General features: G+C 48.5%; 1 protein-coding gene and 1 pseudogene across 1 annotated transcript; one reads left to right on the top strand and one right to left on the bottom strand.

The window, feature by feature from the left end:
- Positions 1-556: 556 nt before the first annotated feature.
- LOC111826193 (signal-regulatory protein beta-1-like) lies at positions 557-11,535 on the bottom strand. Its single transcript, XM_023754479.1, has 6 exons — positions 11,451-11,535; positions 7,738-8,091; positions 4,180-4,500; positions 3,322-3,639; positions 775-852; positions 557-663 (listed from the first exon to the last, which is right to left on the bottom strand). Exons 1-6 carry the CDS (start codon positions 11,518-11,520, stop codon positions 557-559), a joined length of 1,248 nt encoding a protein of 415 aa, XP_023610247.1. The 5' UTR covers positions 11,521-11,535.
- On the top strand, positions 8,245-9,206 carry LOC106697299 (annotated as a pseudogene).
- Positions 11,536-20,338: the final 8,803 nt, after the last annotated feature.

Below are 20,338 nucleotides of genomic sequence, written 5' to 3'. Positions count from 1 at the left end.
CATTCCTTCCTGTTTTAATTCCAAAAATATTTTTCTGAGCACATGCCAAGTGGCAGGCACTCTGTTTGGCCTGGGTTCATGCACAGATAAGAAAGGAAGCCCCTACTCACCACACCCCCACACCTCCTTCTGGAATCTGAACTTTCTTCCATTCCCACATTCATCTTCACCACTAGCCTCTCAGATGGGTTCTAGTAGCTGCCTTTGGCAATACTTTCTTATTCATTCCAAAGATGTATCATATGAAAACTGAAATATATAACAGTTTATGGGGGACTCTTTGCAGATTTGGTCTTGAAGCTTTGACCTTCATCCCACCTTGGACCACCATCCTCAGGGTCCCACATAATTTAATTTGAAAACCTTCAAACTCCAGGCACCACACAGTGTGTAAGAGCTGGAAGCTTCTGAGAAAAAAGAGCATTCGGAACCTTCTCTTGAGGCTAAGTCAGGCTGTGGTGACCACGTGACCATGTGGGCACACCCTGGACTCCTCTTGCCAGCCCAGGAGGTTGGCCCTGACATTCCTCCCTAAAAACTGCCTCCAACTCACCTGCTACAGGTCCCGCCACCTGTGGATGTAGGTGACGGTGACACTCATCACCAGCAGCACCTTGAAGCCCAGGAGGAAAGTCACAAAGATAACGGCAGACGTCCCTGGACCTAAGTGGACAGAAGGAGACATCAGCTGGGGCTCTGTGAGTTTAAATACCTTTGTCCTCCCAGGAGCAGAGGTAACCCAGCTGCTCCCAGGAGTGGATGGAGGCGACTTGCGTGCACCCCCAATGAGCTTGTATATGGCGGGGGATGCTGGGGACAGGATGAGGTTGGCCAGATGGGAGGATGTGCTTCCTGCCGCACCAAATAGGCGAGCAGCTGCTCAGACCCCTGCAGTGACACATTCACCAACTGCAAGCTCTCCAGGCTCATGGCTCAGCTCCCTGAAACATGGCAGTGCTCCAGCCAGGTGGATGCACACTTGATGGCTAGAATCTCTGCACATGGCAGGCAATGGCCACCAAGTCCAAGGACGGCGAAGACTGAGACACTGTTACTGCAGTGGGAACTGACACGACCCAGAGAAAGCAGACAATTACTGTGGAAATTCCACTTTGGTAGCCTGGGGACTCCTTGAGGATGCCTCATCTTCCCAAGGACAATCACAGAGGAGGATTTAGATGATGCTTAACAGATGCCTGCATAGGTAAATGCATGATGAATGAGAGTGTGAATGCTTGCTTGAATGGACAGATGGATGGATGCATGGATGGAAGAGTGAATGGGAGCAAAGTCATTGTACTCTTTCATATCTTTTCCAATATTGAATTCTGTTCACAGGCTATGACATGAATCAAACGTGAGGACATTGTGCTAAATGACATAGGTTAGTCACAAAATGACAAATACTGTGTGATATGTATATGAGGTGTCAGAGGAGTCATACTCAGAGAGACTTCCCCTGGAGACTCCAGAAGGGACACAGCCCTGCCAACCCAGTGTAGACTTCTGACCTCTAGAACTGTAAGGTAACATCATTTTCTTGTGTTAAGCCACAAAACGTGTGGGTATAGAGGCAATAGGAATCTAATCCAGGGAGATGGGAAGATTTTTAAAGCACAGATGTAACTAAAGGGACAGGCCTGACTTAAAGTACATAATCTGTTGTGGGGAAAGCAAAACAAACAAACTTACAAAACCCATGCTGTTTCACAATTGAGTGGTAAAAAGAAATAAGAAAAAGGGAGGGGGAAATTTAGGGTCCTGAAAGACAAAGAGAACCAAAAAATGCGAGGAATCATAACCATTCTTCCACTGTCAAAACCAACCAACAAACCCAAAGCTCTGTCCACATACATGGACTATGCTAAACTGACAGAGAGAGGTCAGTTAACCTAGGAATAGTGTAAAACACATAAGTATCATAAGAATGACCAAAATGACCTGCATCCTTACACCAAGCCCATTGGACCAGGCCTGTGGCGACCAGAGACTCAGAAGCCAAGGTAGGGTGTGGCATCCCAGTGCACAGGGTCATGGAGGCCTCTTTCACTTTGCTGCAGCCCCCTAACCTAGACAAGCCAAAGAACCACTGCCAGCCTTAGCACCAGCAGGTGTGCTGGGTCAGGCACGCTGAGAGCACCTGGAGGTGACGGCCCTGGTCTGAGGTCCAGGCGGAGATGGAGACTCAAACCCAAACCCAAGGTGGTCCAGACAAGATGGAGACTCGTCTGCCCTGCTCTCCTTGTTCAGTACAACCTGACCCCTAGACATACCACCAGGTACAAGCAGACAAGGACTCTAACAGGTGGAAGAGGAAGGCACCCTGGCTCAGGACCTGAGGCTGCAGGAAGAACACAGGGGCCAGAAATCATAGGTCACCCTCTCCTAACTCCCCGGCACAGCGGTGACTCCCTATGGCTCTGAAAAAGGAAAAGTGTAAAACCAGTCATCTAAATTCCCCACCTCGATAAAACAGATAAGGGGAGCAGAATCAACCCAAAACACAGAAGGAAGGAATTTATAAGAGGAGAAAAATAAATGAAACAAAAACAGAGAAATAATAGACAAAATCCTTGAAACAAAAAGCAGGTTCTTTACAAAGACCAATACAATTGAAAAACTTTTATCAAGACCTATAAAGAAAAAGAAGAAATGACACATTTCCAAGATCAGAAATAGAACAGAGGCTATTGCTATTGACCCCACAGACATCAGAAGAAGAAGGAAATATTCTGATCAACTCCTCAGGCAGATATTTGTCATTATTGCTGGTTCATTGTTACAAATCTGGGGCCTGTGTTGTGACCACTCACGGTCACTTGGGTGCCCTGTTCAGACTCAAAGTCCATGTGTTCAGGGCTCCCCTGTGGAACTGCACAGAGCAGTAGGTCCAGGCACTGGCTGGGGTGACCTTACTGATGCAGATGGAAACGTCCAGGATGGAATAGACACATGAGGAGGTTAGGAAGGGCCAGGAGGAGGCAGGGGCTGACATGGCCGTGTGAATGCAGTGACTGTCAGGTGAAGAAAGCAAGAGGCAGACACTGTGACCAGGGTGGTCTCCCTCACTTGCTCATTTTTTTTTAAATGTAGATTGTGGTGAAAAGATCCATAAAAGTATGTACCAAACTCTTACCAGTGGTGACTATGCAGTGTGGGGTTTGGGGGAGGGAGCTCACTTCAAAATTCTATTTTCTATTGAATGTACATTTGTAGATTATTCTATAATGAGCATGAATTAGTACTTATAACATTAAAATTAAAGGAAAAATTTAAATAGAACTGAATCAGTTGGAGTGGAGGCCTCTCCCTGGACTTTACCTTTGTCCTTGTCCTGGTGAGCAGAGGCCATCAGGGTGAGGTTTGTGGTGAGTGCCGGCTGCCCATCGTGCTCCACCTGGCAGGTGAGCATCGCATCCTCCCTGTGGGCAGACAGATTCACGAGGAGCCAGCTCCTCCAGCTGAAGGTCCCATCCTGGTTCTCTATGAGGGTCAAGGCCGTTTCTGTTCGGGACTTTTTTCCGTTCTCCAGCCAGGTCAGCTGTAGGCGCCGGGGGTAGAAGTTCTTCACCAGGCAGGTGATGATGTTCTCCTGGTTCCCTGCCATGGGGTGCTGGGTGGCCTCCAAGGTGGGCGGAACTGAAATAGCAAAGGGCAGAAGCTCTGACCTCATGGAACAGACAGATCACAGAGGGGGCTCCAGAACTTAGCTCCCCACCGCGCAGAGGACGGGCTCAGACACGGAGGGTTCTTTCATATGAATGAAATCATTGAGCACTGTAACCTGAACCCAGGAGGCGCTCAAGGACTGTACCTGCTATTAGGGTCATATGATTGAAATCAACCACCACAGCCCCAGGCATGCAGTTAGAACATACTAACTTCAGCAAAATAAATGAAATTACCAAGCACATAAAAGCTTGGCGTATAGTAGGCACACAGTAAATGGAGTTGCTATTGCTAAGGTAGATAAAAGTATCTAGTACACGGCTTAGCATGTAGATTTTTCACCTGCAATTAGACAGGGGTGGGCAATAGGCAGATCCATGTTCCTGGTGAAGAGAAGGACAGTGAGGAATTAGATTCCAGGCAATTCCAGGCCTGGAGCAAATTAGCAGGAGGAGCAGGCTGGGAGGACAGGGGCCAGGAGTGGCTTGGGCTGAGTGTGAGGGGCTCTACCTCGGATGGCCTCAGACACGTTGGCAGTCCCACGAAGAGGAGGGTCCCCCTGTAGGGTGTCGTGGGCCACCTGGCAGATGACCTGGGAGCGAACATCCCCCGGGGCCAGCAGCACCCTGGCTGTGCTGGAGACGTTGTAGGGAGGGCTGTCTCCCTCTGGGTCCACGGTGGTCTGGGAGGCTGGGAGCTCATTCCCATCCTTGAACCATTTCAGGATGATGTTTCTGGGGGAGAAGCCATGGGACTGGCAGGTGAAGCTCACTGTCTGCCCAGGCGGCGACCTGCCTGTGGGGCCCAATACCACAGGGCGAGAGGGTTTGGCTGTAAAAGGAACATAATGAACAATGAACATGACTGTGATTCTCACCACTAACCACAAGCATGTGGCACTGTCATACCTTCTCATATACTGTGTGTTATCCTATTAATGCTGGGGTTGTCATTGTCCTCATCTTACAGAGAAGAACACACATGTCCCCAGAGGTGAACTCTGAGTGAGGGGCAGGGCCGACAAGCAATTCCAGGCCTGCGTTCAAAGTCCACCTTTTTCCCTCCAGATGATTTCCCACAGTCTGGGCCCAGGGACAGAGTTCCTGGTCAGTCTCATTTTTGTGCACTGGCTGTTCATAGCTGGTCTCTAATCCTTACAGACCCATGAATGGAGCGATGATTATCATCCTCATCAAGTGCGGAGACAGGACTTGGGGGAGACAGAGACTTGCCCAGAGCACACAGCTGTGGGATGACAATGCCATGGCTCAGTGAGGGTCTGTTCTTTCAACAGGCTCACCTGAAACATTCTATAAAGGCAGATTGGATTATATCATCAGTATTTGATTAATCAGTGATCTTATTAGTATTATGTTATTCTACACAATTTCTGCAGGTGAGAAGCTGAGGTGCAGCCAAGTTAAGTGGTTCACGACACTGACATAACACCTTGATTTGGGGGTGTAACTCTGTGCTGGGTGATTCAGACAGAGCACCTCAAATCCTTCCCACTCTCCCAAATGGAGTCCATGATCATTGCCGTTTTAGAGACGAGAAAACTAAACTGAGAGAATGAAGGGACTGTGCCCTCGGCCACTGCTGTCCCCAGAGGCATTTCCTGTGGCCTCCCAGGTATTCACGTCCATCAGCAGAGCCAGCGCCCACCTTCAGGAGCCTGACCCTGACCGCCACCTGCTCCAGGGAGGAGTGCCCTCCAGTGCCCAGGCCGGGGCCCTGCAGCAATAAATGGGAGAATGGGCTCCTGACAGTGAGTCTAGACTATGACCTCCTGCTCACTGGGCCGCAGGGCCCTCTAGGAAATGCCCCCTCCTCTCCCTCAGTCTGCAGAGACAGGGATGCTGCCCACGGCGGTGCTGGGGCTCAGCGACCCCTCTGCTCTGTCCAGGCCACTGTGCCAGGCGGCTCCTGCGGCTGCTCAGTGAGGAAAACACCACAAAGAAGGGAAGGCCTCCTGGATGCCTCCATAGGAGAGCCATGTCCTGTAGGAATAGTTTCAGGCCATATCATGGGGCATTTGAGGGTCTGTCTCATCTCAGTTGTAAAGCTGCACCTCCCTCACCTGAGGAACCTTAAAAATTTTTTTTTTCTGAGCAACATAAACATGCATGATTGTAAGAAAAGGGTTGGAGCTTTGTCTACACTTTGACAAGCACCGCGTAGGATTGTGGCGAGCAGGGTCTGTGAGTTATGTTGTTTGGGATTCAAATCTTAGTTCCCCTTCCTGCTCAGTTGAGGTTCCTCTCTGAGCATCAGTGTCCTCATCTAACAAAAGGGCAATGGTGGCCCCTCCCTCCTGCACTGGCTGTGGGAGTAAATGCCACCATGAAGACATGACCCTTGACCTCTCCCAGCTCCTGCTTTCTCAGCCAGGGCATCACCTGGGCAAGTAGCTCAGGAAGGGGAACGAGCTCTCTACCAGGAGGCAGCAGATCTCAGTGGTGATGGAGCCACTGACACCTGTGATGGCCTCGGCAAGGGACACAGTCTGGTATCTTAGCAATACATGTAAATCAGGATAAGCCACCTTCCCTGCCTGTGTCTAGGATTTGTGGGGAGACTCCATTGCTACTAGGTCTAGAAGGGGAATGTGGCAAGGCCCACACAAGTAAAATGCACACACCCTGTGACCTAGCAAAGCCACTTCCATTGGGGGCCTCCCTCTGAGTAGGGTGACCCATGGAGAAGGTTATCCCCTGTGTCACTGTGTGAATAGCACAAGGCTGGGAACAACTCACATCCATCAACAGAAGACAGTGAATGAACGATGCTGTCTCCACAGGCCAGAGTGGAGGCAGCTGTAGAAGGAGGGGCAGCTCTAGGTGCTGATGTGGTTTGTCGATTTGGGGCAATTTGGCTGGAGGTAGGGAGAGGTTCCTCTTCACCTGCGCCTCAAAGTCTGAGTGTGAGGGGCATGTGAACCTCTGGGCATCAGTGAATATAAGAGGTGTCGGTTCCCTGGTAAACAGTGTGCTGTACTGAACTTTAATTCATTGCCTGCATTCACCAGGCTTTTTGATGGATAGAGTGTCTGTGTCTGAAGCAGGAAAAAGTTGCTAAAATCAGATGGGGTTCTGGAACAATCTCCTCACTCTCTGGCCATGTGACCGTGGACAAAGCCCTGTCGCCTTTTGACCTCAGGCGCTGCTCTACTTGGGGAGTCAGGCTGGATGGTGTAAAGTTCCCCACTTGCTCACAGTTTAGCATTCAGGATCCTGGGCCTCTGGTAAAACACCCTCAATGGGAACGGTGTTGCCTCAATGGGACGACCCCTAAGTCTCCCACATGGGGAGCCTCTTCCATGGGTGAGGGACATTCTGAGACGATCCTACTCTGCTTGGAGGCTTCGTTACAGTGACTGGGATTCTGGAATAAAGGGGGTTTCCAGGCAGACCTACAGTGATCGCCCACTTCTGGCATCTCTTCCCAGCGGGGCTGCCAGAGTGAACAGTGAGGCTGGGTCTCTCAGGATTTCCTTCTCCTGTGATGTTTCTGAGGCTGAGATAAAGCAGCACCTTCTCTACTCCCTGCCCTCAGTGAGTTTCTCCCACTGGAGCGAAGAGAATGAGGCTTTGAGGGGAAGAGCCGTTGCCTGCTTTGTTCTGCAGCTGCCTCAGCACCCAGCACAGAGCCTGGCTCACAGCAGGTGCCAGTGGGTGTCACTAAGGAGGAGCCTCAGCCACATTGAGGGGAGCACTCCCCGGAGGTGGGTGAGGTCTGGCCTTGTGATGGGCAAGTCACTCCGACCTTCAGTTCCCTCATCTCTGCAACCAAGGAGCTGGACAGGATTGAAAGGCCAGGGCTGGGGAGCCAGACAAGCAGGGGTTCCAGACTTTTCCCTCCATTGACCAGCTGTAGTGGCTGAGCAAATAGCATGACATCTCCAGGTCTCAGCTTCCCTGATCTGCAGACGGGGTGAAATCAGACCATGAATCAGAGCAGGACTATAAGCACCCACCTCCGCACCTGACTCTTAGTTGTTGCTTAAAGATGGAAGTCGTTCTTACTGACTTGTCACACATGAGGGACAAAGGATTCCCCTGTACTCACCACTCACGCTGAGCTGAGTGCCTGCTCCAGACTTGAACTCCATGTCACTATCACCTCCTCTCCGGAACTTCACACAGTAGTAGGTCCCTGTGTCTGCTGGGGTGAGGTTACTGATGCGGATGGAAAAGTCCAAGTTGTCTCTCCTCGTGGCGTCTGCAACACTTGTTACTCGGGGGAAGTGGCCTCCTTTGAGACTGTAGATTAACTCCCGGCCTGGCCCTGTCCCTCTGAACCACAGGATGGGCCCCACGGGGAGTATGGTGGTCACAGTGCAGCTCATAGTGGCTGTCTCTCCAGCTGGGACAGACACTGACTTCAGAGGCTGAATCACCTGCAGCTCCTCACCTGCCCCTCCTGGAGGGAAGAACAGAGCAGTTATTTATTCACCTTTTCGGAGCCTGTGGGCTCGGTCAGTATTTATCAACAACAGCTTTCATCGACCGAGTGCACACCCTGAATAGGCCTTGAGCCCAGCACTTTGCACGTGTCATACCTGTAACCCTCACAATGAGCTTGTATGTGAGAGCCTATAACAAATGAGGAAACTGAGGCACAGAGAGGTAATTAGATGTGGCAGAGAGTGGGTTTGAGTTTCCCCCATCAAGTAGGTCTGCTTGGTGCCAGCAATGGAGGGGGTGCGCTGGGCCTTTTCCTGCAACACTTGGCTGCCCAGCTGAGCGGAGTGGCTCCTGGAGGTACCACCAGCAGCCCGAGGAGTTGTCTCTGCCAGGGATCTAAGGCAGCCATGCTGGTGGTCTCATGATGAGGATTTTAGTGCAGAGAAATAGAATATCCCTTGGAATAACATGCATTTGCAGGGAACTGCAAAAAGGAAACAAGTTTTTGCAAAAGACTCATCTATTCCTTACCCAGTTTCATCTTTAACTTCTCCTGTTAAAGTGACTGTGCGGTAGTTGCTGCTGAACCTGAGTTACAAGTTGGAATTGAACCAGGTCTTGCTTAAACTTCAGAATGCCTTCTGAGTATGAAAGAAAAGTTTACCAACAAAGAATGGGAAGCAATCAGAAGCTTTAAGGACGAATGGACTTGCCTGCATATGTTCTATGGGCATTGGGCCCTGAAAGAAAGCTTCATAGAAGCCATAGGTGCTGGACTAGGGTTTGAATCGCAATGGCTTGAATGTGATATGTCCCCATTGAACCTGGAGACGGGCCAGGTTTATAAAGAAACACGTTTGTTTCTGGATGGAGAAGGAGGAAAAGAATGGGCGTTTGAGGAGAGCCAAACTGATGAGCATCATCTGTGGCAGTAGCTCCTCGGAAACCCAATGCATCCAGACATCAGGATACTTCATCTCAGGATGATCCCACACCCCCTAGAGGCAGGTCCTGTCCTTCCCTACAGGACTTAAGATCACCTGCTGCTCCTGTGAGCCCTGCACAGCCTTCATGTTGGGACTGTTTTGCTTCACAGAAAAAGTTCTGATGGGAAATGCTACAAAGTCATGATAAGTAAGAAAGGGAAATGAGAACTGTTTGTAATATTTTGTTCTCACTAAAAAATAAATGCCCATTACTATCAAATTTCATTTCATAAAACAGCTTGAAAAACACAGACACAACTTTTCATACTTAGAAAGGGTACTCCCAGTTCAAGAAAGCTTAGTAGAATACAAGTTTACCTTTCTTCCTCCCCAGAATCACTCTGAATTGACAGAGAAATGGAACACGGTGGCGGAATCTGAGCTGATACAGGCATAGTTCATTTATTTCACTTTGCTTTATTGTGCTTCACTTTATTTGCATTTTCAGAGGTGTTGGCGGTTTTACAAATGGAAAGCAAGAAGACCTTCCACCAGGGAAGGCCGGGAGTGGGGTGTGGGAGGGGAATGATTCACCAGGGAACCTGTATGCATTGTGCATAACCATGGACACAGGCAATAGAGTGGTGAGGGCCTGGGATGGGTGGGCATGGGGTGAAGGAGGTCAATGGGGAAACACACACACACACACACACACACAAAGGGGACATCTGTAATACTTTCAACAATAAAGGTAATTCTTTTAAAAAGACCCTCCACCAGCAAAAGGATTATGACTTGTTTTATCACAGAAATCTGGAACTGAGCCCTCAATATCTCTGAGGCAGGCCTTACATGCTTGTTGTAGAAACAAAGGGAAAATGAAAAGATGCCATAAGGAAGATTTAAGTTGTTGTCTTTCAGACACAACTACATCAGAGATAACGATTTCTAAAACATTTTCCTTGGAGAATGAATCCACTTTTTAATAAAATGGGAACATACTATTCTGTAATTCTTTTCTCTGAGCTGCACATCCGGTGTTAATGAATAATTTGTGGCATAACTTTCACTGGCTCTAAAGTGCTCTGTTGGTGGCTAATGTCAGGTAGGATGCTTGGAGCAGAGGTAAGTGTGCCAACAGCTGAGGGAAGTAACCAAGGCATTAATGGTCTCACCCAGCACCCAGCTCAGAGGTGTCACTGAGGACACGTTCTTGCCTCAGCCTCAGTTTGTTTTGCCTCAGGCCTGTCTCATGGTCAGGAAGCTGCTGCTGTAACTGTCAGCTTCCCATCTTCCCAGAATTGCATCTAAGAGTCAGGACAGGCCATGTCTCCTCTCACATCTCAGATTTGTCAGGGAGGAGAGCAATTCCCACAGCCAGGGCCAATCGCTGCCCAGCCCAGGGGAGGAGCCTGCTGCCACCGCCAATCCCTGCCCAGCCCAGGAGGGGAAGAGCCTCTCTTTCTCTCCTTGGTGAGGCTTACTAGGTCCTTTCTCCAGCGGGAGGCCTGGCTGATCGCCTGCAACCCACGCAGCGCCCTGGTGCTGGGGCGCCTGGAGGGCTGGGGAGCCCGCGCTGTCACAGCGGGTCGTGGCGAGACACACACACAGGTGCACACGCTCTCTGCCTCCGCGCACAGTCACTGAGTGTGGTGATCTCACACCCTGGCCCGGGAGTATTTTTCCGGAGACAGACCTAGCAGCAGTTGGCTTTAGGGGCCCCCATGTTAGTAATTTACAGGGAAAAGGAGGAATTTTTTGTAGAAATCCCGCTTGCTCTGTCCTTGTTAAGGAGGGGCTGGCAGAGGCCTTTGTCCTCTGGTCATGCAGGGCTCTCTTGTCCCATCCGGGCCAAGCAGATCTTTCTGGATGCCCCCTACTCCTGCATTTTTTCTTTAAAGATGGGAGGTCGCTTAATATCTGAGTGAGTCAGATGTGAGTGGCTTAAAGGGCAGACTAGAGAATTCTATAAGTACGCATTGCAAATTAACATGTGAGGTGCCTTATTTGCAATTCTGTTGGATATTGTAGAGACTCCTATATTTCTATCTGACAGGGATGATTTCCAGGGGAGGCGAATTTTGGTTAGTTTACAGACGACTCTGCCTCCTGACTTTGGTGAAATATATCAAAGTCTCCTACTAGTCGTTCAAAGACTATCTTCCCTGCTAGGATCTTGGGTTCAAAGGCATTTTATGAATTACCTCCTGTTTAGCACCTAAAACTCAAAGCCTCATCTGTTTTGTTGCCTCAGGTAACAGGTGCTGGCAATGGACCCACAGAGAAACCACTCAGATCCCTGACTTCATGAGCTCACATAAAGCCCTGTCCTTGGCCTTCTGTGCAGCCCTGGGTGACACACCCATGTTTTCCTGGAGGCCCTGAAATTTCAGGGGCAAAAAGAAATCCAGGGGCAGGGAGGGAAAATTCTACCCCAAGGAGTGCTCACCTGGAAGGCCCAGCAGTAGAGTCAGCAGCAGGCAAGGAGGAGGGTAGGGCCAGGAGGCAGGGATGGGCATCCTGGAGGCCTGAGGGGCCTGCTGTGTCCAAGTGTGTGCCCGGAGGACCCGGACTCTCTGCTCTGTGAGAGGAGTGAGGCCCCAGCTGTGTGGTATAAGAGGAAGCGCCTAGGAAGGGGTGCAAGGCTGTGACACAGTAGCCAGCCTCTATATTCTAAATAGTTCCTGCCTCTATATTCTAAGTAGTTCCTGATTGTGAAATAATCAGTCAGGGAAGCAACCTCGGGGTGAGCAGTTACTTATCTTAGTTTTCAGAGGGACTTGGTCAGGCCTCCAGGCAGTAGTGCTCACCCCACCCCTTCCTGGGGCCTCTGCTCTCCACTGGCCCCTCAGCTCACCTGAGGTCTGCATGGTGATGCCCCCCCTTGGGGGCCAAGGACAGAAGGGTGTGCGGTGTGGGCTGTGTGCCACACTTCCCAGCCCAGGACCCTAGGATGTTGCCGGCTTATGGCCTCATCTCCTTCAGCCTCAGCAAGAGCTACTCATTGGAGGAAGGAAAGGGGTTCACCAGAACCTGGGCAGTGTTGGGATGGAACCAGGTCCTCGTCTGAAAGACCTTCTATTCCAACCACTTACTGATGGGATTGGAAAAACTCCACCCAAACGCACAGTGTGGGGGGGACCTCAGAACTGGTATGTGCCTCCTTGCAACAAAAGACATAATATCTTCACATCTTTCCGGAAAGCACATATATTATATGACCACATTTATACACCCAGGGGATTATCTCAGAGAAATGCAACTTATGTCCATACCAAACGCTGTGAGCGAAATAAATCCTACTTTAAGGATTTTCTCTTTTAGCAACTTTCAAATATACAAACTAGTATTGCTAACTGTAGTCACCATGTTGAATATTATATCCTCAAAATGTATTTATCTTATAACTAGAAGCTTGTTTATATGACCACCTTGACCTATTCCCCCACCGAATGTGCAGCCTTTCACAACCACCATACTTTTCTCTGTGTCTATTAGTTTCCCCCCAGCCCCCAGGTTCCACAAATAACTGAAATCATACAGTATTTGTCTTTCTCTGCCTGACTCATCACATTGCATAATGCCCTGAAATCCCATTTATGTTGTGCAAATGGCAACATTTCCTTCTTCCATATATACATTTTCTTTATGCATTCACCCGCTGATGGGCACTTACATTACTTGCTTGACTTGTATATTGTAAATAATGGGGCGATGAACATGGGGTTGCAGACTCCTCTTCATGGTAGTGATTTCATTTTCTTTGGATGTAGACCTGGGGGTGGAAGGGCTGGGTCATATGAAGGTTCTATTAATTTTTTGAAGCCCCTCTATACTGTTTTCCATGGTGGCTGCACCAAACTTCTAATTGAATTAATTTCATGTCCTTTTTCTTTTTTTTAAGTTTCTGTACCCTCTTTTCTGCTTTATCTAATCTGCTATTGAACCCTTCTATTGAATTCCCCAGTGCAGTGATTGTATCCTTCACCTTTGTGATTTCTGTTTAGTACTTTCTCATATTTTTTAAAAAACAAATTCTATTATTCATAGTATTACAGATATCTCCTATTTCCCCTTCTTTACTTCCCCTCCCCCAGAGCTTAGCACCCACCCTCAGGTCTTCATTACCCTACTGCCTGGGGGCCATGCATGTAACTATATAAGTTCTTTGGTTTTCATATTTTGTATCTCTTTGTTGAAATTCTCACATTGTGCAGCCTTGTTCTCATGGACAGGTGAGCATCGTTATGTGCATTTATAAAACTACCAGGTAAATCATTAAGGTGCATTTTGGGAGTTTTATTTTATGCTTTGGGGTGGTGTTTGGTTCACGTTCCTCCATGTCCTCGTGGTCCTTGACTCTCTGTGTTGGTTTCTGTGCGTGAGATAAAAGAGGCACCTTTTCCCATCTTGGTGGCTTGCTCTGTTGCAGAAGATAAACGTTGTCACTGAGCCCTGTTCTAGCACTCGGCAGTCTCTCCCAACTTTGTGATTATCCAAACTGCCTTCTTTGTTCTCTGTTGCTCCGAATACCTGAGGCGCCATTTCAGTGTCCGGAGGGGAGGCAGGCACATGGGAAGCTGGATCCTCAGGCAGCAGCGGTTAAGTATGAATGTAGACCTCTATCAGGAAAGGCTGGGAGGTGGGAGCTAAGGCTCTTGGGAAGAGCCAGGGAAGAACTGGCTTTTTGTTTTCTACGATCCCGTGGGCCCCACTAACACAAGCCCCACTGGCCGCCAGAGCCAGGCGCTCAAGGGGAGCGTCCCCTGAGCAGCAGCCGCAAGTCAGGGCTCTCACCCTGTGCACAAGCTGCTCTCAGGGAGGCACCAGCCACCTGGGGCCACAGAGGGAGCATGTGGACCTGACGCCCTCTCAGCTCCCTGGCTCTGGAGAGGATGGTGGGCCCCTGACGTGTGTTACATGAGAAGCTGACCCTCTGCTGTAGCCTTTATGAGAAGCAAATAGGCCTCTTTCAGGGAAAGACAGGGCGCTGGGCATTTCTCTCTGCTGCCTCGTGGTGAGACCTGGGGGGTTAGTGACAGGGAGTCCTCACAGGCCACTGAGAACGGCTGCTTTGCTGTCATCCTTGGACCTTGTGGACTCAAGTCCTGTCGGCTCTCAGACATACTTTATTTGGAGGCTCATCCCTCATGGGGAAGTTTACAATTTGGGGTGCTCAATGTTGGGTCCGAATCCCACTCCTCAAGGAGAAGCTGAGAGGTGTGGGTCGCCCCTGATTATATGTCACCGTGCGGGGTATGGAGTTATGGAGAGATTGTGTCAGGTAACAGCCTGAGGTTGTGGCTCATCTTCTTTTATTTGATTTAGGTGTGTTTTTGGTGTGTTTTTCCAAGGTCTGGGAGTTGCTCATCTGGTTTCTGGGTTTCTTTCTCAGGGAATTGTTGCGTTAGTAGCTGCAGTTTCAGTAAGTTTGTGCGCAAAGGTGAGGTCACGTGCCTCCTAAGTCATCATCTTGAACCAAAGAGGTTTTTTAAAAATATTTTTTATTGATTTTTTACAGAGAGGAAGGGAGAGGGATAGAGAGTTAGAAACATCGATGCGAGAGAAACATCGATCAGCTGCCTCCTGCACACCCCCCACTGGGGATGTGCCCGCAACCTAGGTACATGCCCTTGACCGGAATCGAACCTGGGACTCTTGAGTCCGCAGGCCGACACTCTATCCACTGAGCTAAACTGGTCAGGGCAAAAGTGGTTTTGCTTTAAAGAAAAAGAACCTATTTCCTCAGGTCATGATGTAGCCCACACAGTCAGTGAGTTTGATGCCCAACGCTCACAGAGAAGCCAAGTCTTAGGCAAGAGGGTTTCATAGAGAAAAGATATATTCGTCCAGCTGCCAAACCAGGAGACAGAAACGGGGCTCAGATCCCTCTCCTCCAACTCCCTGGACTACAGACTCAGAACAAATTTAAGGGGAAGGAGAAAGTATACATATGTGTTCATTCTTATCAGGAGTCTTGATAGGACAGTGTTGAAACTAGTCGCATAAGTTAAGGAATGAGAAAAGTGAGAGAAGGTATAAGGCATTCCTAGAGGGTGGGGTCAGATTGGGTGAGATGTAGGTGCCCAGCCAAGAGCAAATTCTGAGCCCCCTCCATCTACGCACAGGTTCTGGCAAAGGGCAAATGTTGATTTCGGCCATCCATCGGGTTCGTGGAGTCATTAGTAGGCTTTCTACACTTTTTCATGGCTCTGGGACCAGTCTGACTCAGTGGTCCATAGGCACTGTGGGGGGGTCTTGCTGTTCTCTTCTGAAAACAACAACAGCAACAACTGTTAGGTGTGGTTTAGTATTACGGATTGTTTTTCATTACATTAGGGTTTGTCCCAGTTTCTGTCTATGCTAGCAAGCGTGTGCCCAACTCAAAAGCAAATGTGGATCTTGCTTCTTCCAATAGATTAGTGGATGCAGGTGCCAGACTAAAAGTCGGGTAATTTTCCCCAGAAAAGTCTGAGAACATGTTCAGGCAGCCAGGCCTCTGGAAAGGCTTTGGATGTGATTACTTCACCATGCTGGAAAACACAGAGGGTGCAAGTTCCTCAATGAGCAAAGGAAGAAAGCGTCTGTATCACACACAGTCTTGTTCCAGACCCTGTGTGCGCTCATAGACGGCTCTCTCCTCTCAAGCCCCAGTTATTTGGGGTAGCATGATTCCCATCTTACAGGGGAGGAAACTGGCTCAGAGAGTGTTAATGAGTTGTTCAAGCTCACGTAGCTGGTATGTGTTTCCCAGTGTCTGAACCCACATTTCTATGCCTATAAGACCTTAGAGGGAACTTCTCCACTGCGATTTGTCTAAAGGACTTTGAGTACATCTCACTCAGTGTCTGGTGTATCATAGGATTGTGTGGTTTTAATGGGTCGTCTGGTCCAGAGATTCTACACTTAGTCATTCCAGGTAAAAACTTTTTTGAAAAACAAATATATACTATATTTATCAAGAAAAATAATTTTCAGCCCTGGCCAGTGTGTCTCAGTGGTTAGAGTGTCGGCCAGAGCACCGAAGGGTCTCAGGTTCTATTTCTGGTCAAAGGCATATACCTGGGTTTCAGGTTCAATCCTTGACCCTGAGTAGGGCTTGAGGCAACTAATCAATCCCTTTCTCTCTTTCTCCCTCTCTCCCTACTCCCTTTCTGCCTCCCGTCTTCCCTTTCACTCTCTCTTAAAAAAATAATGGAAAAAATATCCTCTGGTGAGGATTAACAAAAACAACAAAAAATAATAATGTTCGAATCACCTATCAGTGAATGTAAATGCCATTCCACAGGAGAAAGGGCATTTTAATACCAAGAAAACAGAAAGATAATAATTAACTTCTTTATTTATTCAAGATATATTCATTGGGTATATATTACAAAAATTACTTACCATCTCTATAAATAATCCTAAACCATGATAATTGGAATTCTGAGTGTGTGTACGTGTGTGTGTTTGAGAGGAACTTTTTTTTACAATACGTGAAAAAAAAAACCTTACTGAGAAAATCTACCGAGACAGGCATGAAGAGTGAGAGTGTGTGGCATTTGAATGAAGATCCTCTTGCCTCTTCTTCCTTCAGCTCAACAAGAACAACCTCAGACTGGCACAGCCAGGACACAGGGCTGCCCCCTGCCCCAGCTCCCAGTTGAAATAGCATTTCAGGAATTTTCAACTTACCTGAAAGCACTGTACCTTAGCTACATAACATCCTTAAAGGGCAACCACAAAGAGTTGCTTTAAAGGCACACCCATTATTTAACCAATGGCAAAGTTAATGTGAGTAGGAAACTATCAAATTGCAGAACTTGGTTATAGTATTGCTTTCTCTTCCTCCAGCTTCTAGGTCAGTGGTGACTCCTGAAGGTGTGATTGCACATGAGGTCACCGTCTCTTCACTGCCCTCAATTCCTAGCATCCCGTCTCCCACTCCTATCCCATCTCAGGCATGTGTATGGGATAGCGGAGCTGCGATAATTTGGGTTCTGTCTGTGTGTCTGAGAGGAGCTTGTGTGAAGACCCAGCTCTGGGGCATCAGGGGCCACGAGAAGGAGCAGGAGCCTGTGGGCAGCAGTTCTGGGTTGGGAGAAGCATTTGGAGCAGAGTCCATAGAAGCTTCTAGTCAACTTGTTTTCTTGGGCTGGGCCCTTTGTGGAAAGAAGGAGGAAGAAAAACTGAGAGTGGCGTGTAACAGGGGAGAAAGGAAGGAGCTGTGGGAAATGTGTCCACCTATAATTACCTGCTCATCATTCAAGGAAAGCTCCCTGCGTGTCTCTTATGTCCTGGGCTATCTTCCTCCAGGAATGCGGGTCATGAGAGGATATGCAGCCCTGGCATTGGACTCTGCCCCTAGTCCTCCTCTCAGGTCCTGGTCCTCCTTCCCCATCCCTCCCCTCTGTCACACAGAGCGTCAGACTGGGAATAGCCATCAGAGCAGCTGACCGGGGCTTCTCAACATTACTGTGAATGTGGGTTCCTTCTGCCCAAGGATCCCCGTCCATCAATTCAACTACATGTGGTCTCCAAAGGAACCGCCCACCCAGCTGGCCTCATTCAGTTTCCTCTGCCCACTTCTTCTGCAGGAGCCCTGGGACTCTGTGAACACCTTTCAAAAACCACCAAGTCAGCCTCCTACAGGACGCCAGACATTTCCTGGGAGGTAGGAATCTCTTAAAGGCATCTGCAAGTCTCCTGGGAGTATTAATAGAGGGGTGTCACCTTGTCTAAATTCCACCTGGGCCCTCACCGTGTGTACCCTGTGGGCTGACCGCTCCTGTTGACCTGCTCCTCTGGGACAGACGTTAGCCTGCCCTCCCTGTCCCACAACTTACAGTCGGGCTCTCCGCTGCCTGTGGACATAGATGGCAGAGACACCAACCATCAGCAGCACCTTGTAGCCTAGGAGGCCGAGGAGCACAGCCAAGAAGATCTGAGTAGATAGTGCTGGGCCTGCAAATCAAGGGACAGGAGAAGCCATTAGAGGAGACCCTTCCAGAGTCCTTGACCCACTCCATCTGAGGCTACCTGCACCCATGACCACTCTGAACCCATGGGCTCCCGCTTGAGGCAGCAATCAGGTAAAGAGGTTCTTTATCCTCAGTGACCCCGTGAGTAGGCTGCCGGAGTCGTCCTCCTTGAGGGAGGTGGTGGGCAGAATGTGTACTCAGTGACCCATAGTGTGGCACCTGATGTACTGACTTGGTCCTCACACCCTATGGGGCAGGTAGTATTACTCTCATTCTGATGAGGAAACTGAGGCTCAGAGAGTTAACAAGGGCTCAGATTAGTGCAGATTCAAAGCTAGAAAAATACATCCTTTTTCCCATCTAATGACGCTGAGCCTTTTCGTTATTGATGAGGACAAATCTAACCCAGTGGCCGGCAAACTGCAGCTGATGAGCCTCATGCGGCTCTGTAGCCCCTTGAGTGTGGCTCTTCCACAAAATACCACGTGTGGTCACGCATGTACAGTGCGCTTGAAATTTCGTGGCCCATGCGCAGAAGTCGGGTGACCCCATGTTCTCAGTTTGCTGCCTGCGAGGCTCACCCACTGAATGCAAGGCTCACCCGCTGCCGGCTAGACTCTAACTAACCCATGGAGACATAGTAATGAAAGGGAACAGGGAATCTGAGAGGAGTAGAGACAGGCTTCTCAGTGAGATGATCGCAGGGCAGACCTGGATGGCGCCCCAGACAAGGCTGGGTGACCCCATGTTCTCAGGAGCTGAGGGAGAACCCACAGTGGCCTGGCCTCATGAGACCAGCTGCCTCAAAAGCTCCCTCGTGAGTCAAAGAAATGGGGCCACAAGCTTGGGAGAGACTCCAACGCCACCCAGCCCACCCTGAACCCAGTCCCCATGTCAGCTGATATCCTTCTCTTGGACACAGAAATGCAGTTCTGCAGGTTTACAACAAGAAGTTTTTGTTTTTAAAATTAAAAAATAATGTATTACAACAATTTCTCATAAATAAATAATCCTTAAAATGGCACTGGAGGCCGCGCCATATTTCCTGTGGGGTTTAGGGGAACGCCATTCCTCAACTGAGAAGCTCCCTGGGACACTCCTCAGTGGACAAGAGTTCAATGCCACGTTTGCACCGCCCCCTAGTGGGCAGACTGTGGCAGAGGACTGGCTGCATTGGGAGTACAAAGGCTCAGCACCCTTCCCTCCATTTGCACAGCTCTCACAGCCTATTCTTCTGGCCAGATCTCTGTAGAGTGGCCAAGTCTGGTGCCTGCCTCAGAGTTCAGCAGCTCCCTCTGCCAGTCCTGCTCCTTCAACCCTCAGCATGTGGGTCCTCACAGCTGCCCACAATAAGCTTCCCACATTCTTATAGCCCTTTGGGTCTGCTTCCCAGGGAAACGGACCTATGGAGTTTGACTGGGAGTGATCAGAAAAGCAAACTGGAACGCTCTCTTACACCATACACAAATATAAACTCAAAGTGTGTAAAATACTTAAATATACTGTACATCATGAAACTCCTAGAAGAAACATTGGAAGCAAGCGCTCTGTCATCAATCTGAGTATTATCCTTTTGGACACCGCCCCTCAAGCAGGGGAAACAAAAGAAAGAATGAGCTAATGGACTGCAGCAAACAAAAAGGCTCCTGCAGAGGAAAGGAAACCTTCAGCAAAACAAAAAGGCAACCTACTGACTTGGACAATATATTCACAAATGACACATCTGATAAGGGTTTAATATCCAAAATATATAAGAAACTCATACAACTCGACAGAAAAAATTTTAAAAATCCGATCTAAAAATGGGCAGAAGCCATGAAAACACATTTATCCAAAGAAGACATACAAATGGCCAATGGACATATGAAAAGATGTTCAACATCACTAGTCATCCGGGAAATACAAATAAAAAGCACAATGAGATACCAACTCACCCGAGTCAGAATGGCTATTATAAAAAAGTAAATAATAACGTGTGTTGGAGAGGAATGAGGAAAAGGGGATCCTTGTACTTGTTGTTGGGACTGCAAACTGGTGCTGCCCCCATATTAAAAATAGATATGCCATATGACCCAGCAATTCCACTTCTGGTTGTTTATCCAAAGAAAACAAGAACACTAATTTGAAAACATATATGCACCACTATGTTCATTACAGCATTTTATTTACAATAGCCACAATGTAGCAGGATAAATTAATGGATTAAGAAGATGTGATATATTCTTCTTCTTCTTCTTCTCTCTCTCTCTCTCTCTCTCTCTCTATATATATATATATATATATATATATATATATATATATATATGTGTGTGTGTGTGTGTGTGTGTGTGTGTGTACATAAATGAAATCTTGCCATTTTCTACACCTGAGATGG

This window comes from Myotis lucifugus, unplaced genomic scaffold (genome assembly GCF_000147115.1).
Source record: "Myotis lucifugus unplaced genomic scaffold, Myoluc2.0 scaffold_60, whole genome shotgun sequence".
In the NCBI taxonomy this organism is placed as follows: domain Eukaryota; kingdom Metazoa; phylum Chordata; class Mammalia; order Chiroptera; family Vespertilionidae; genus Myotis; species Myotis lucifugus.
The sequence above is the reverse complement of the archived record's forward strand: the minus strand, read 5'-3'. Positions and strand labels throughout refer to the sequence as shown.

Excerpts from the sequence above, each read along its gene's own strand:
- LOC111826193 (XM_023754479.1), bottom strand. The coding sequence starts at position 11,520 with ATGCCCATCCCTGCCTCCTGGCCCTACCCTCCTCCTTGCCTGCTGCTG. Across the intron at positions 4,501-7,737 it reads CACTCAGCTCAGCGTGAGTG|CCAAACCCTCTCGCCCTGTG; the intron begins GTGAGTACAGGG and ends TTCCTTTTACAG. Across the intron at positions 664-774 it reads CAAGCTCATTGGGGGTGCAC|GTCCAGGGACGTCTGCCGTT; the intron begins GCAAGTCGCCTC and ends CTGTCCACTTAG.